Here is an 18,703-nt window from a genome sequence, read left to right as displayed (position 1 = left end):
AGACCATTTCTTTGGTACTTGATAACTTGCTTTTTCAGTATCTACACAATAGAGAGCACATTCGGAACGTACTTGAATATACTTGCAATTTTCAAGAAACATACAATCCCAACTGGGAAAGGGTTATGTAATCCACAAATTTACTACTTGCTGAAAGTTACTTAGAATCAATGTTTGCTATTATTCAAGACCCACATGTAATCGAAGTATTATTGTTGGATCATTCGCTTACTATATCAAATGTAATGAATATATGGATCATTTGTTTCTGTACCCTATAAAATACCCCCCCTCCCCCAATAAATGTTTTTGAATTTGTTTGAATTACTGGTGATTCATATTTTCAGGAGGCAAAGAAATCCCTTTGCAAAGGTAAAAGGTGTTTTCTTTCCCAAATTCGGGGAATAGATTTTCCATACACATTTGGGAAGCCTGAGTTTTGAGGCAACATATCCACTTTCCATAATCATAGGTGTCCAATTTACAGCCCAAGTCACTGAGAAATCAATCTTCTATCAACTTGCCTAATAAAATCCACCTCATCTTCAGCAAATGAGTCATAAAGTGAGAACTTTCCAGTAGAGATTTGTGATGGGCAAATATTCTACCTTGCTTGATTCAAATATGGATCACTAGTGACAAGGGCTCTTCAAAAAATGCAAAAATTTCTTCCTAAAGAATGAAATGTAAAGTGATGGTTATATAGTACTTATGATAACAGCCAATCCTGTTGTCTTAGATTGTTATCCATCCCTAACAAAGACAACACACCCCCAGAGGGAAAAGTACTGTTTCAAATGTACATTTAATTACAAGAAAGCTCAGGAACCTCTTGGGTCAGCTTATAAAATTTTGCCAATTTATTTTTAAAATACTAAGACTTCAGAGAGAAAATGTATTTTTAAATGTATCATTATAAACCGTAAAAAATGAGTGTATGTGTATGCATACACACATAGAAACAGTTGTGGCGCAGTGGTTAGAATGCAGAATTGCAGGCTAACTCTGCCCACTGCCTGGAGTTTGATCCTGGCCAACTCAACATTGACTCAGCCTTCCATCTTTCCAAGGTCAGTAAAATGTGGACTAAGACTCTTGCGGGCAATATCTGAGATTTGTAAACTTCTCAGAAAGTGAGGTAAACAACTATGAAGCGGTATATAAGTCTAAGTGCTTTTGCTACATAATCTTACATATATACATACATATATAAGAGGAGATGAGGAAAAGGAAAATAAAACTTACGGAATCAGTTGTGGATTAAAAGCAAAGCCCCTGAGTAGCTCATGAGCCAGGTACTCACTACCTGGCAACAAGCGACTTAACAATACCATGGCAACAGAGTGATGGAGTGAAGCATGTTGGTTGCAATCTGGACAAGCATCTGCCTGCATAGGAAGCAAAACAACAACAGAAAAGGTGAAAGTGTTGTTGCACTGACACAGAAGGAAATATGATAAGTTGAGACATAGTCCCAATAATGGCCTGTTTTTATTTGCCGCAAATAAATCATGTTGTTGGAGGGGGGAAAAGGCCAAAAAGAAGATGCCATATGACATTTGTAGAGAAACAAGTATTTGTTTATTAAAAGTGTGCAAAGCACAGCAAATAAGCAGGATTTGGCAGTGGCCATATGAGACACTGCCAAATATCCTCTTTGTATTTCAATTTGTATCTCTTTCGCATGCACATAATGACTAAGCATGTATTTAATTTAAGAATATCTTTGTTTTCTTTCTAATGGACTGCTTTGTCTTATATCTGCTCTAGACTTTGTTACCTTCATTCAAATGGTGCTTGTACTCCTTTTCTTCTAAAATGGCATTACTTTTGCTAAATGCTCTAACAATCTATTTGCTTCTGATACTTCTACATTGTCCTCAAATCAATCCAATGTAATATAACTTTGTCTTTAACTTGGCAAGAAATAAAACAAAATCAGAGACTTGGGTTTGTCAGACTTCCAGATTTGTCAGCCATTAGCGTATAGCTCACCCACACTTTTTCATCCTACAGTACAGTTAATGAATTCACTGCACCAGGCTCCCAAACTCTTTGAAATGGAATGCATTTCAAAGGAGGGAGGGGAATCTAAATGCTTCCAGAATCACGAAGATTAAGAAGGTACCATGCCGTGCTCATGGAATGGAAGAATATAAGATTTCATGTCTTCATTTCTATTCCTTTAAAAAATGGAAAAGAACCAGGCAAGAGGCTGGAGAATGAAATGATCCAGTCAGCTACAAAAGTCACATTCAAGCCATCTGGCCCCACCCCACCCCACCCACTACATTCTTCTGTCTTCTCCTCTGCAATTCTATAATTAACAGTTAAAAATAATGTAACAGAGGAAGTTGTGCCTGGTCAATATAATTTTAACAATATTATTTAATCCAGTATAGAAAATACCCAAGGAAAAACATTTGATCATATATAGGCCAATGTAAGAAAAAGGAATCTAGGAAAAATTGATGAGTAAATTTGACCAAAATCAACTTACATTCCTCATCCTAATTCTGACCCTGGCATCTGGTGACACTATAATCAGTGGAACCCAAAGCGAGAAAGTACTATAAAATGTATGGTACTTTATGAATGTTAGAATTCATACATTCTTTGGTTAAGTCTTAGATAGACAAATCTTGTAAACTGAGATGTGATAATACATGTATACATGTGAGCTGCATTCACTACCTGCTCCAATAAGGTACTGTCCATTCTTCTTAAAGTGCCCTTTTAATATAACATTCACAGTCAGTTGAATTGACTCTGAGTAATGATAGGGTGAAGACCTACCAGTGCCTCTAGATACTGTGCTATGTATATACGTTGACCCTATCGCAAAGATAATATGGGTAACATACTGAACTAGTAGGAAGTGATCAATAACAAGGTCACCCAGATGTATTTATCAGAAATATTCCAATATCATGATGTAATTTACAATGTGTCTGCCTTTTCCTTTTCCTTTGTAACGTAGTAGGCCAAAGGCCCATAAGTTGTGGTGTTGCTTCTCTTCAATGCACCTCAGCAAACAGCTAACACTTTGCTAAGAGCTCTGCATCCACTGTAGCTCAGTATTTCTTAGCCTTGGCAACTTTAAGATGTATGGATTTCAAGTGACTGGGGAATTCTGGGAGTTCAAATCCATACATCTGAACAAGGCTAAAGTTGAGAAAAACTGCTGTACTTGTTTGCATGCTTAATAAATGTATGTTGTATATGAAAAGTGGTTTGATTGATTTAAGTGGTTCAGGTTTTTGGCCACAACAGATAGAAAAGCTGTAACGAAGACACTAAACAGACATCCCAGATATGTATATATGACTATCTCTATAAATCTATCCCACACATACAAACATCAGTAAAAAAAAAACAACCTCAGATATACAGCATTATTTACTATGATTTTAGGACAAAATGATATAATTTCATGTTATCTGATTATATTTTATCAAACATATACTGGAACTATTTTAGCTAACTAAATTGTTCTATTCTCTTTGGTTCAAGTAGACCTGCAAAGCATTTTACTGTACAAGACCTACCAGCAAAATGTATTCATGATTTTATTCTATAAATTCTAAACAACCTTTACAATGTTTTAATTCAGAAAAAAAAAACTTTTGCTTTAAAGGATTTATAGATAAATTCTTCTAAGACCTTAGGGCAGAGGTCTTCAAACCTGGCAACTTTAAGACTTGTGGACTTCAAGTTGAAGTTCACAAGTCTTAAAGTTGCCAAGTTTGGAAACCCCTGCCTTAGGGAAACAGAAATTCCAGAGAAGCTTGAGGGTGTACTCAGAAGCTTGTCTAAAAACTGGTAACTGGTTTAAGTAAAACATACAAGGGGTTTTTAAATACGTAGCAAATGGTCCCAAACAATCCAGAATAATGGCTGATGCAAAGAACTTACCATTTTCTGAGCAAGTGAAAGTACAACATATTGTAAATGGTATTCATGATGCAACAACCAAGCAGAGGAAGGAGTTAAAGAAAGAGGAACAGTTGTACAACACTGAAGCAGGTAGTCCTTCAGACTCTTCATCTCTAAAATAGAAACATACTGGAGAAAAAATAAAGCGATACATTTGAGATGATTATCAAATACCTGAACTGGAGACACTATATTTATTCTGCCATACAGAAATGGTGTTTGTACATCCACCAGCCCAGGTAATACAGAGCAATTTCTCTTTAACTCTGGACCATTTATAATTACTTTCTAGAAACAAATTGTGTATTTTGTATATTTCCTCCTTAAATACATTTAATACCAAAGCTTTGATTTGGTTCTTGCCTTGCTTTACTAAAATTTAACTCAAGATGCCTGAACCCAAGCAATCAATTATTGATATATTTCCTTCTAAATACACCATGTACACCAGTACAGGGGATATCAATGTTTATTTTGAGTTTATGAATATCGACTCTTCAAAAAAACCCAAGTCGACTCAATGTAGCTGCAGGAAAAAGTTTAACTAAATTTATAGCCTTTGAATATAGAATGTAAATGTTGAACCATCAGCCATTGCTCTTTAGTGTGAACCCAAGAGGAAAATGGGAAATAGTTTATATATACTTGACAAATGCTAATGCCTTGTTTTTTGAGTTGAAGAAGACAAAGACAATTCCCTTATCTTTAATTACCCATGCATCATTAAAAATGCTCCCCAAAACTTTAGAACTTACTTGGTTAACCAACCCTTTATGTACGTGGAGGATACTGTTCACAAGGACAAGGAAAGCAGTAAGAAAGGGAAACGGTGATTTAGAGCCTGCTAAACTCACTGAAGTCTTATTTCTACTGCAGTTCAGAGAAACAATGCTAGGAACAGATTCTGGTCCTGGGGAACAGGATAATGGGTTGCACAAAGTAGAGCATGATCTACATAGAAAAAGATAGAAGAAATGAGTATTTATAGTGTACCCTTATTAATAGACAACCTAGTGCTACCTAGATTTTTTGGGAGTACTATTCTCCAGTCATCATGGTTCACAGTTAGGAACGACAGAACAGAGAAACTCATCTGAGGAGTACCAATTTATCTAGGCTATCCCACAAATTGGTTCTACTGAGAAAAAATACCATCCTACTTTTTAAAAAAAATCCATGTAAATAGCAAATTTCTCCCAATCCTTTTGCTTTCCAAATACATACAACTCATCTATTATAAAATCTTGCTTGGAACTAAAATTAATACTCAAAAGGGTACAAATTAGTTAAGTCTTCCATAAACGACCCTCAGTGAGACAGCATATAGTTGTACATATAGGCAGGAATGAGTGTAAATTTAAGCTGCAACTCAATAGGATTTGCATTCAACAAAACACACAAAGGGATGCGGCATGTTCTTTCTCTGCAGTCACAGCACACGGTAATATCTGTAGTGATCTAATATCTCAGACACGCTGGCCTATGACAGTAGTTTATCCAAGAAGAGCTCACCTGAGCATTTCCCAAAGGGCTTGCATGGCTGGCTGGCTGAGGAGAGGCAACAGCACTTGGGTTGTCAGGTGCTCCACTTCTTCTATGCAATCAACTGGGTTTACTACAGGCTATAGAGAAAATGGGAGGAAAGAAATTACTATTATTTTCTCTGCATGGATAATGTTTCCAAACACATTTGCGACTGGATGTTTTAAGAGGAGCGCAGGCTTCACTTATATGCCCACTGAGCTACAGGTTGACTAATTACACAGAAAGATACTAATTGAAACTCTGAAAGCCAATGAAGTCTGTTCCAAAGTTACTCCAAATCAGCCTTCAACTGATGATGGGTGTATCGGGGATACAACTTTCTGAATTTCCAATAAGCAAAGGAACTTGCAAGCTAGATCACAAGATCTCCTGAGAAAAGACAGATAGGGATTTCCTGAGAGATCTGCAGAAGAGGGAAAAGGGGGGAATTCATTTGACACTGAAAGGGACAAATTAATTTTAATTCCAGATATAAATTCCTGCATTGAGCTTGGACTAAAAGATAGTTTTAAATGGGCAAAAGCACCATTTTATGTCAGTTTTTCAGGCAACTTTCAGATCTCTATTCCAGAGGTATCTGCAATTTGGGTGTTCTCCAATAATCAGTGTCTCTGCTTAAGCATTTAACAGAGTAATATCTGGTATACTTATAGCACTATTTGGGGCTTATGAAACTCCATGTGTGATCAGTCATGCCCTACTCATGTCCTGGTTAGATTACTATATCTAACCAGTACTCCAAATATTCTCCATGGGGCTGTCCTTGAAGAACATCTGGAAGCTGGAGAATGCAGCACTGGAGGCAATGATAGATAAACCCCAATATACCTGGGTGACACCATTGCTTTTTGGAGCTCTGTGGACTGCCGTTGGTTGCCACCTTTGAGGCCTGCATGGCCCTGTCCTGGTTTTTTGAGTGAGACTCCTTCTTCTGGCATTCATCTACCTGTCTGACCAGATCTCACAGAGTTAACTATTTCCATGCTCCACCTCAGCAAGGCTGAAAGGACCTTAGAAGCACAAGAGGAGGTATTTTCTAATATACAGCTGAAGTATATTATGCTGCCTGGCATATAGATTTGAGGGGGAGGGGGGTTTAATTCATTTGGTGGTGGGAAGGGATTAAATAATTTATTGTTAGTTGCCTAGAATGGGCATAGAGTGAGCAGCATAAAAGCATAACTAGGAAAGAAAATAAATAGTGAAGCAGATCTATCAGGCCTAAACTTTGCCCATTGCAATTCCTTTGATATTTCAGCCAGACTGATGCACCTCTTTCCTCCAGATGGAAGGAGAATCGTGGCACAAAAGAAACCCCAAAGACAACTGCAGACACAGAACTTCATTTCCTGAACTCTTACCTGTTGACTACAGTGTCTGTAATACATCCCCATATAGATGACATATGCCGTAGTAAGAGATTGCAGTGCTTGCCATCTGTCCATGTGGGTGATCGCTCTAAGGCAATTCTTCATGTTGGTTTCAATGACAGGCCTGAAACCTGCCACGTGTCTCCAGGTGATGGGTGGGGGTGGAATTTGATCACCTTCTTCTGGGCCACTCCTGCAACATAGCACAAACATGAAATAAAGACAATAACATGGGAATCGCTAAAGCTCATTACTTAAGATGGCCTCCTCCTACGCGACTGCAGAAAAATATCTAGGAACACAAGCAAGTGTATGAAGTTGTTTAATTTGCCGACCATTTTTACCATGGAAAAGGCTTGGAAAACTATTTTTTTGATACCCCTGCAACAGATCCTTCACTGAGCAGGGCATTTATAACTTCCCATACGATTATGCTTTATTTCATTACATGGTCTAATTGCTATTCAGTCAGCTGGGTATTTACTCTCCCTCTCTCAGCTGAGGAAATTAACAGAAAGGAAATGTACAAAATAAAATAGCAAGGGCAAAAAAAATATATGGCAGCTACAGTAGGAGCCCTATTTAAAAGGCAAGTATGCAACAGAATTGATAAACTGAGTTTTTTAAAGCAATAGGTTTGCACAATGTCAATCAAAATGATTTAATTTTATCTTTATTACAATAAAGAAAATCACTACCTCCAGTAAACGAATTAAAAAGATTCAGAGCAGGAAGGATAAAGAAGAATGTATAGCAAAAGTAAGATTTACATGTGGCATATAACAAAAATTTAAACTCTGACAAGACAACTATGGCACTTTGAATTCTTAAACCCTGACATCAGTACTATCGAATTGATACTCAGAAAGCTTTTCAAAACTAAGGAAGAATAAAAGCAAATAAATTACATTCTCTTTCTTTCTTGTTCAGATACTTCTCAGCAAGATATGATCTCAATTATTTTCATTGTAGTTTGCCAAATTTGAAAGAATGTGGTGAAATCACATAGTGAAACACTCTCCCCAGTCAATTTAAGCAGATCCAAATCTGGTCAACATCCAAGTGCCATTAGAAATGATACATTCACCATCTTGAATCCCATGTTGAAAAAATAGACTTCTCCCACTTTCTTTGTTTCTTAGAAATCATTTGATCTGCCCAATTCTTAGTTTATCCTCTTTTGATGTTTATTTGATCTATTTTCTCTCACTTTTATCTTGATCTTTTTCCAAATCAAGCCTGATTCCTTTTTTTTTTTAATAAATTTTATTTGAGTTTTCACAAAGAGAAAAACAATACAAATAAAACATCTTTTTTGAAAGTAGCGTAATCCCAGGTTACATTTCTTCGTACAGACACAAATTCAGGTTCATGCTCATTTTTATATTCTATTCCATATCTTATTACTATTTTACATTTTCTGCATAGCTTCTCCCCTCTTTTAATTTTCTCAATTTTATTTTAATTATCTCATCTCAATTCAAATCATTGTATTTATATTTTTTGTCTAAATATCATACTTCTATGGGAACAATTATAAGCTTTCCATAATTAATTCCCCCCCCTTCACTTATATTTTATAAAACATTAACTTTGTTTTTCCTTGAAGATGTTTTGCTTCTTATCCAAGAAGCGAGCAAGAACTGAAGAAGCTTCTTAGATGAGAAGTGAAATATCTTCGAGTAAAAACAAAGAAAGTCCAGTTGCCTTTTGACAAAGCATCTCTGGGACATGGAAATGAAGTGGCTTTCCACTGATTTCTTTCTAGGACTGAGACAGAGTAACTGGCCAAGACCAGCCCATTAATTTCTGTACTCTAAAGCAAGAGTAAAATCCCTATTCCCTATATTCCTAGTCCAGCACTCTAACTGCTAAACGAAACAGGGTCTCATCCCGAGGTGCTATTCAGCCAGTTCGGGCCGGTTCTGGCGTACTGGTAGTGGAAATTTTGATCAGTTCAGAGAACCGGCAAATACCACCTCTGGCTGGCCCCACCCACTCGCCCCTGGCTCTTTCCCGGTCTTTATTCCATTGATTTTTAGCTCAGCTGATTCATGTGGCAGAGCGGATTGCCGGGCCTCACCTGAGCTAAAAAATATCTCACCAAGGGCGATTTTGAGTTCTGTGTGCGCATGCAAAGTGCACGTTAGGCGTGCGTCCTTTATTCCACTGATTTTTACCTCAGCTGATTCACGCAACAGAGCGGATTGCCACACCTCAGCTGAATTAAAAAAACAGTTCAGGCGATCTCTGACTGCTGCGCGAGGACGATCTTTGAGTGCTGCGCACGCACACGAAGTGCACTGTTAGATGTGCTTGCACGCAAAGCCTGTGTCTGCGCACAAACCGGTAGCGCACAGAACCAGTAGCGCGCAATTTGCAATCCCACCGCTAGTCTCATCTGCTATTGCCGGTATATTTATTATTAGTACTATTGCTGTTATTATGGTTTCAAAATATAATACAAGCCATTTTTTCAACGCAAACCCACTATAAGAATATTTCGCTTCTGGATATTCAGAGAAATGCTTCAGGAGATTCTCTGTGGAGGTGGAAAAACAAATCACTAGCAGGACAAAATGACTATACCTGCTAAGCTGGGCTTGCAGTTCCGTTCGGCAGCTAGCTGTCTGAATCGCTTGAGTAAGCAAAGTGACAACAGCTGCAGCTCGTTGGATAAAAAGCTCAATCAAGGTGCTATTTTCTTGGAAACTGCTGGTCAGTTGGGATAGGGATGAAACTATCCTCATCAGCACAGGATAAAGATCTCTGTAAATTGCAATAAAACGAGATGTCACACAATCATGCTAGTGTAGTTAATTAAAAAAAAACTCACTGAAGTCAAAATCCAATTACAAGACATTTATAGCAACGTGCAAAATATTTTGAATTCAAAATCCCATTTTGAGTTCAAAACAGATGTTCTATGCTCTGGTTTCTCTTCAGATCATATAAAGCAGCTATTCCAGAAGTGCTGTAATATTGCTCTATAAGTATTCTGAAATTAAAGGATTCCTATTTTGAGCTTGAAAGGAAGTTATTTTGGGTTTGAGATACTTCCAGAATAGTCAGAAAACTTCCAGTAGAAGGAGGAGGAAGAGAAAAAGTAAATATTAATATTTTAAGAAATCAACTAGGATTCCAAATAAGTGCATCATTCCTGGTTGGTTGCTATTGTAAACGAAATAATAACTTATTTGGAGTTCAGATCTTTCCATATAAATCAATACTAGATTTTGCATCAGTTATCTCTTACTCCATGCTATCTTTTGCCCATTTGGTTGGAAATCAGCCTAGGAAAACAGGAGGAAACACTTCCCTCCTAATAAATAACTTCCAGTTCCCAAAGTTCAAATATAGATCTTGCTACAACCATCCTAATAAGTAGCAATTATACACAAAACACCTCTAGCAAAGAATATAATTGACAAGGAAACTTTCCTGTAATTTAATGAACGATCCCTCTCCTGCCAGTGAACTGACTTCTATTTTGGTTATTCTGGTTTATTCAACCAAGTTATTCTAATTTATTCAGCCCTTGTATACAAATAGACAAATCATATTTGGTAAATTAGATGCCAGTGAGTTATGATTTTTATGTACACTATTTAATAACTTAATTTCTAGAGGAGAAACTTGCGTTTTGAACTAAATTACAGCAGTAGTTTATCCAAGCTATTTCATCACCTGTCTGCTAAGGCCAATTTCCATCTACTGTAGTTCTTAGTTGAGAAAGGAATAGTAAATGAACCAAGGAGTATACTGTAGCATCTATGAAAGGCAAGGAAAACTTCCCAAAAACTCAGAAGCTTTCATACTCTTGGAAGTGAAAGGAAAGGAAATTGGAAGTGCAAACACCCAGTCAAAGCCATACCGGTAGAGATCACATGCTTGACCATAACCAGTGGCCACAGCCCACAAGCGGAAGGCTTCTGTGCTTATATTTATGGCTTCCTCTATCCTTAGAGAAAGGTCTTTGGGATCTTCAGCTATAAACCGGCTCAGCCGACTCTTCATCTCAAATTTGTTTAGCTGTAAATAACAACCAAATGCAAGTAAGATTCAGGACTTATAACGAGGTTACAGAGAGAAGAAAATGCATGCTGATATCAAGCAGAATATAATAATTCTGGTATCTTATTTAGTGGCTTTAAAGGGAATCAGATAAATTCATGGAGGTCAGATCTGTGAATCACTATCAGGCATGGCAACTAAATGGATTTACTTCAAGCATATTTATTTCCTCTGTGCAAATCTAAATTCTAGTATATGCATATAAAGAATACCAATTAACTGGAAGAAATGGGGAAACTGCCCTCTTTACTTCAATTAAATTTGGTGAATTGCATATTTTATTACCTATACCAGTGGTGGCTAACCTTTTTGGGCTCCTGTGCCCAAAATTGTGTGTGCACATGCCCGCGCATGCGCGCGTGTGCCAGCACCTAGAAGGCAATGCGTGCACTCCCATCCCCTGCGCATGCCATCGCAATCCCCTTCGTGCCCCCTTACCTGCACTGTGCCTTCCAGCTGATTTTCAACCCGTTTGAGGCCTTTTTCGGCCTCCCAGAGGCTTGAGGAAAGCTTCTGCAGCCTTTGCAGGCTGAAAAATAGGCCCATTTCGTCACTTCCGGTATTATGAAAATACAGAAAGTGACGAAACGGGCCTATTTTTTGGCCTGCAAAGGCTGCAGATGCTTTCCTCAAGCCTCTGGGAGGCCGAAAAAGGGCTGAAAATCAGCTGTGAGGCACACATTTGCGCACTGAGGTAAGTTTGCCTGCGACTCGCGTGCCAGCACAAATGGCTCTGTGTGCCACTTGTGGCACGCGTGCCATAGGTTCGCCATCATGGACCTATACTTTTAATATTGTTAATTAGCTAAGCAGTAGTGGCTGAAAATAGTTCTTACCAGCCTGGCAGATGTGTTTCGCCCTCCACATGCCAAGACTCTAATGAGTTTCATGGCAGTGGAACATGGTACTCCATGTAGGCTTTCAAGTAACTTCCCGGGTTCAGCTGGTCTTGGAGTCCATTGGGTGGGAATAAACTCTCTGACAATAGTCTCAACAAGACGAGGACAATCAAGGACCTGTAAACATGTATTTTAACAAAAGTCAGTGCTACAAAGCTAACAACTTTTCACTGTAGTGATACAAGTACCTTGCAAAATGTTTCAAGAAAATGGGCAATGCCCCTTCTTTTTATGATTTCTCTAGAGGAAAAGTGCATGGAATGAAAAATTGTGTTGCTTCAAATTTTGGATCAGAGAGTGCAACTCAAAATATTCCCTTTTAAGCCTCAAAATTGGCTGGTGGGACAAAGCATTTTGTCTAGAATTATTGTGGGTAGACTGCAAAAAGTTTGGAAAAGTAATCCAGTCACAAGCCAGCATGCTACAATTCAATCACTGTTCTCAGAATGGTAGAAACTCTTTAAACAACTCTGGTTGACATGGGCTGAGATTGTCTTGACCTCAGAAAAAACTATTGGAACGTGGATGTTTGTTTTAAGGTCAGAACACTTGGAATGGCAATTTTCAAACTTGGAATATCTGGCACAGGCTTGATCTCTTATGTTAAATGTTCTTTTCTAAGGAAGGACATTTACAAGACTTACCTGGACACAGGCCTCAGTGGAATGCCTTGCTATGCGAATGAGGATATCTAGAATCTCCAAAACCACTAATGGCACAGGCCGCATTACTTCCAGGATGTATCTCAAGCGATGAAGTATCTTGGTCTTCAGAAGTCCCTAAGATACAAACCGTGCAATTTATACTACAACAATACTAACACTAATAATTAAATACACAAACTGGATTTTTTTTTCATTATTAAATGCTTCAGGGGTTACTAGCTATCCCTTATAGAAAGTTATTGCTATTTTATAATTGGAATTTCAACAACTTGCTCAGGAAGAGAGAAACATTTTCTTCAAAGAGGGAAAGAGACAGCAGGAGAATTCAAACTGTCTGGAATTTAAACTTGATGACTTGTCTGTATGAAACAACCAGATTACGTTACAGAAATAGATTTGATATTCACATTTCAATTGAGACAATCCCCTCATCTGAATGTAAGTCCATGAAAGATACCAAGTAAGATATCTGAGATAACCACTCAGATGTAACTGCAACAGAGTTACCCTTAAAAATGATCTGATATTCTCCAGAAGTGTGTCATATGACATCTCTAATTTTCATGACAAAAAATATCTCCAAATTGCCACTCTTCGAATTAATGACATAAAAAGTCAGAAAGTTTACAGATCAAGTACTTAATTATACTAGCCTCTCTCTGAGCGTAAGTCTATATTAACTACAGAGATCTTCTTGTGCAAATGAACCCTGATCAAAAGCTCTTCAAAGCAACGGGCTTTTTACACCGGTGTAATCAACTTAGTTTTTGGAAGGCTAAGAAAAATCAGTGATACATCTAATACAAAGTTTGGTTTCATTGAGGAAATGTTCAGCATACCATCGATCAATTTTTTACTCTGTTGGAATAACATAACAATGGAGGGAGGGAATTATTGAGGTATGATTTTGGATGTTTTACCTTTACAACATCATACCGTGCTACTTCTGCATCTGGCTTGTTTTCATCCTTTATTTTTTTCCCTGGTACTTTTTCATTTGGAGTTAGCTCAACACCTTCCTCTTCCTCTTCAAGTTCTCCTTCCTCACTGCTTGGGATTAAAGGGTACACAGTCATGCCCTGGTACCATGCAAAAGACTTGTCAAGGTATTCCTGGAAGGGAACAAACATCAAAAAGCTCTCAGCAGAGAGAAAACATGGATTTATAGTTAAACCAACTGAGATCCAGAATTCACGGCAGAGGATCCAGATCAAATTCCTAGTTATCTCCCGTTTGGGAAGGGATTTCAGAAGTAATATTGTAAAACATCTTGTTCAAGGCTACTACTTTTCAGTAAGTAAAATGGTCATATTTTCATAATTTTCATTGCAAGACCCCTTTTTTTAAGGTCTAAAAGTTTTTTTAGACAATTAAAAAATGAAGGAGTTTGATGCAATATGGAATCCTAGGAGAAGAAAGGATGGAAAAGCATTGGGGGGATGGGGTAAGATGGTCAATTTTATTTTGCCCTAACATGCAACCCCTCCCCAATACCATTATTTATTCCAAAAGATCTTCCAAGTCGAGACTTGATTTGGAAGAAATCAAGAGAGTGTGTGGCATACAGATCGTTTAAATTTTGGTGGAACAAACTTAATCCCATTAGCAGGGTCTGATCTTTGGTTTAGGCACCTAAAAGAACTCCATGGAACTCCATAGGTTCTTTGGGGAAAGTTGGCATTTTACACATTCATCAGTTTCCCATTAAAATAGTGTAGAAGTCCTGATTCAGCCACTGAAAAGTAGCACTAAATTCTAGATATTTTTAAACATTTGGATTTAAAAAAACATAGGAAATGTTATTAAGCTTTCTTCTTTACCTAACTCTATAAACCCTCTCTGAGGTACACATGAAAATAAAATTTGTTTTTATTTTGCATCTGTTTAATTAAAAATAAGCCCAATTACCCTCTAGTCGTATTAATAATCATTTCCCAAAGGTCACTTTAAAAGAATGTAAAATAAAGACCACTTCCTCTGGCATTTTGCTCATAATAATTGTTTTAAATTGGCTATCATATAGTCAGGAAATAAACCACAGGTACTGTCTAGCTGATCTGATTCTTTCAAAACTAGAAAATGTATTTATTTATTTTATTTTTATTACACTGTTTTCTATACTATTCTCCAATCACGAGACTCCAAGTAGCTTACATTCCTGGTACTTGGTTGAAACAGAGCAGTTAAAAAGACAGATCAACAAGAAGTAGGAAATACCCACAATACACTTCTACAACATCCATTTATTCAATATTTTTTCAATTTGAACAGTTTTCATAATATAGAAATTAATGGACCCTTAAGAACAATTAATAAAGTCTATTATGTGTTTCTGTATTATAAAATGAGGACCCAGGTTGTTGGGGGCAATATGCTGATATTTGTAAACCGCCCAGAGTGTCCCGTATGTAAAGCACTATGGAGTGGTATATAAGCCTAAGTGCTATTGCTATTGTTATTGCTATTTACAAAAGAAATCATTCAAGACAATCCTCTGAATAATACTTAATATTTGCAAGATGTTTAAATGGGAATACAGTGGATCAGAAGGTGAGTAACCACTAATACGAAGTCAGGTACAAAAGCTCAAAGCATCACTTTGATTTATAGAATGGGGGAAGACAACATCCATCTCAGGTGAAGGAATTTAGCCATTCCTTTCTTTTTAGTGAGCAATGAAGTCTTTTAAATAGATTCAAGTATTCTGCGGATACAAACCTCATCATCCGGAGAGACAAGCAGTACATGGAGAGCATGGACAGTGGCTGCTATGACATTATCCACTGGATCATCCAAAGAGAAACGGAGCAAAAATAGGAAACCGGCATCAAGCAACACCTGCAGGACACTTCCTTTCAGCAAGGAGGTAAACCCTCCTGCTTTCGCCTGAAACACACATTGCAAGCAAACCAGCATTAACATGGACAATGACATTAGTCCATACCAGATGACATCAGTCCCTATTAGTCCATACCAACAAAATTGCCTAGGACAGCAGAAAAGCTGCTACTGCGCTGCTCCTTCTTGTGTCATGGGAGATCATTGACAACAGAAGCAGTTATAGCCTAGGTTTACTGTGTATACCCTTGAACCTCTAAAACAGATGAAAAAGGCTTGTCTTTAGCAGGTCCTGCTTCACACCATACCACAGAAACGCAAGTTCCAAAAGGACAACAAAATATGGAGCGGTTACTGGCTACAATTTTATCTTCATGTTTTATGTTTAGGCATACTATATTTCTAAATGAAATTTTTAATAATTCACCAATTGGACAGGAGACCTAAATCAATGTTCTCAACAAATGGGAAAGAGATTCCCAAGGCAAATTACAGGCTATATATCAAAGCAAACAGCAATCCTAATTACCAGTGGGAAAACTACTACTGTATTTCTGTAGAGTCAGAAAATATTTCACGGCTACATGTTGATACTATTCAAAGTGTGAGCAAGTCACAATGGTTCAGATCTGGCATTGGCACTAAGCTGTACTTTTTGGCAAGTTCTTAAAGGAGCTGCATTTTTAGGCATGAGTGACTCCCCTGAATCCACCATATCTTTGGATTCAAAAACTACACCTCTCTATTATATATAAAGATGCTACATTATCAACTTCATCTACCACAATGCCTATTGAAAAGAACATGGAACTCTATAAAAGAGCCACTGAGAAAGCATCCAAACTGTACGCAAACTCTGAGCTTACCTTCTGGACAATGTGGCCCAGCACCTGTAAAGCCAGCGTCCTTTGCTGAGTGACTTGGCTACGAGATAAGTGGAAGAGCTCTTGCAGTGAATAGCCAGCCCTCTATGATCAAATAAACAAACACTGAAACAGTCAAGACTAACTAGAGAGTATAGCGCGCTATCAGCACAAAGAAGCAGTAATGGTAATATAATACCATCTCAGACCATTGTTCATTTCTCTGAATAAAAATTGCATTGAGCAAAGAGTTAAAATAATCATCTTCTACCCATCTTCCACACCATCCATATCCCAGTACAGCAGATGCAGATGATGGGCCTGATAAATCTGCCTAAAAGGGGACGTTTACAACAAAGGCAACTGGAAAACAAGAGCTTCAGAAGAATTAAGCTCATAACATCAGCTTCACATAGCAAAATAGTCTGGAGAAATACAATCTGCCGCAAGGCTAGAATTTGAGAGTTCTTTATTTTATAGCCCTCTTTTAAGGGCTATAAAAGTTCCAAACACTGAGGCTTTTCCTCGTGTTTGTTTTGTTCTTCTTTTCTTTCTAAATTCTTTTAAGCAGTTCATTACAAGTTTATCCTGTGGGCCCTCATTAATCCAGAATTAAGTAAAAAAAATGGCAGAACATTGTGACACACACTACACAATAAGATTGCAGATATGCTTAAATTTGAAGTGAAGACCTCTGCTTCTTCTCCATGGTGATGTAGGCCCAAATGTGTGGGAAACTCTTTATCTGGAGGAATAAGTTCTCCTTTCAGACTAAAGCGTGCTTGCATCCCCTATTGGAAAAAGAGACAAAAACATAATTTCTTATTAAGTTATTCAGATATCTAAAAACTTGGCAGAAAATCTAGAACAATTCAAAGCGCTGAAATCTATTTAAGCAAACCAAATTCTTTCCACTTTCATGTGTTCTGGAGAAAGATCATTTGAAAAGCAAAAGAGAAGAAATTGTTTTTTATTTTCCAACCTTTTTTATTTGGTTCTGCCTCAATGGAGGAAGGTTCTTCGTCCACTCCAGCTTCTCAAATTCTACACTGTCCATGTGGACCCATTCCTTTTGAGGCTTCACAGGAAGGCCATCATCTTTTTGGAAAGGCAAAGACAAGCATTATTGTTCTCGGGCACAAAAACAAAAGCAGACATCACTGTCTTTGAAAGGTTCTCAAAAATAATTTCATGCTACAACAACGGGATGAAAAACACCCAAATGACTCATCTTTCACACATAATATCACAGCTCCACTGACAATTTAATTTTCCATAACTTCTAGAGAAGAAAGGGGAAGAGGTTGCTAATGATAAAATGAAGCCAAGTGATAATCACCTTGTGCGCAGAATGAATAAAACTGTCAAATATGCATATCAGGTATGACAATTAAACTCTCTCTCCTCATTCTACAGTCCTACGCCAACATAAGAAAGTTAGCTAACTAGATTTACTGCAGAGAATTAGGAAGGCGTATATAGGGAAAAAAGTTCTCCATCTAATGGTACATAAGAATTCTGCCCTAATATTCAAAACTGCCTCACCCTGCTGTGTTTTCGCTACTGGTTTCCCAAGTTTCTCCGTCATAAGAATCAGAGATTCTCACTCAACCAGTTTTAACCCTTATTTTTTGTAAGAACAGAAATCAAGAACAGAAAATAAGGTTAATAACCAAAATTGCATTCTATACACATATTAGGAAAAAATGACAATCTAGGTTGCAATAATATTTTTTTAAAAAAAATCTTAGAGGAGCTTCTCAAACAGAGAGGTTATTTCACTTGAAACATTCCTTTGAATTCCAGACATTTTAAAAAATAAAACAGAAAGAGCAAGGCATCCAAGGAACTAAATACAAACAGGTAAGAACTCAATCAGAACAATAAAAACAAAGGCCATAAGAGTAGTGAGCAAATCCCGAAAAGGACTGGACATAAAGCTTTTCAAATATTTGGTTATTATAGGCTAGACAATCAATAGAAGCAATAAAGAAGCAATCCACTGAGAATTTGAAAAATCCATAACATCACCGGTGGAATGTTGTCTAGAATTAATAGTTAAGTTCTCAAATATTAACACTGAAAAAAACAAAATTTGAAAAAGCTAAAAAAGCAAAATAAAGTTTCCTGCATCCCTAAAATTGTGAAATTCATGTGCAGATTCTAAGTAATAAACCAGGAAGTCCCTGGAGATTCCATCTGCCTTAAATTCATTATTTAACTTTGAAGAAACCACCCCTCCACTTTTACCTCAAATTCAATTTACTTTCTGCAATCTGAGGGACAAGAATATTAAAGTTGGAACTGCCAGATAAGTGACTATGCAGTATACCGAAATAGTAAATTAAGTAAAGAATAAATAAATACTGTCTGAACTTAATACCGTCTTTAATCTCTAGCCTTTCTCCCGTCCTTTCATTTTACTCCACAGAAAACCAGAAGGATCCCTTCTGAACATGCTTCCTATGTTCTCCCTCCTTCTATGGACTGAGATCTGTTTTACATGCCAATTG

General features: G+C 37.3%; 1 protein-coding gene across 3 annotated transcripts in view; it reads right to left on the bottom strand.

Annotated features, from left to right (window-relative positions):
- RPAP1 (RNA polymerase II associated protein 1) overlaps nt 1–18,703 on the bottom strand; it is a 43,147-nt gene that overhangs the window by 9,805 nt on the left and 14,639 nt on the right. For all 3 annotated transcript variants that reach the window (XM_087951677.1, XM_087951678.1, XM_087951679.1), the window contains exons 8-21: nt 17,173–17,288; nt 16,883–16,981; nt 16,194–16,295; nt 15,208–15,375; nt 13,410–13,601; nt 12,469–12,603; nt 11,762–11,941; nt 10,726–10,883; nt 9,441–9,620; nt 6,843–7,044; nt 5,449–5,558; nt 4,692–4,887; nt 3,916–4,065; nt 1,246–1,388 (exon numbers count right to left, since the gene is read on the bottom strand). In XM_087951677.1, coding sequence (XP_087807803.1) covers nt 1,246–1,388; nt 3,916–4,065; nt 4,692–4,887; nt 5,449–5,558; nt 6,843–7,044; nt 9,441–9,620; nt 10,726–10,883; nt 11,762–11,941; nt 12,469–12,603; nt 13,410–13,601; nt 15,208–15,375; nt 16,194–16,295; nt 16,883–16,981; nt 17,173–17,288 — 2,131 coding nt within the window. The remainder of the gene's footprint in view (nt 1–1,245; nt 1,389–3,915; nt 4,066–4,691; nt 4,888–5,448; nt 5,559–6,842; nt 7,045–9,440; nt 9,621–10,725; nt 10,884–11,761; nt 11,942–12,468; nt 12,604–13,409; nt 13,602–15,207; nt 15,376–16,193; nt 16,296–16,882; nt 16,982–17,172; nt 17,289–18,703) is intronic.

This window comes from Notechis scutatus, chromosome 1 (assembly GCF_049901735.1).
Source record: "Notechis scutatus isolate UNSWTSFEM ecotype Mainland chromosome 1, rNotScu1.2, whole genome shotgun sequence".
Taxonomy (NCBI): domain Eukaryota; kingdom Metazoa; phylum Chordata; class Lepidosauria; order Squamata; family Elapidae; genus Notechis; species Notechis scutatus.
This window is presented reverse-complemented; position numbering and strand designations above follow the sequence as displayed.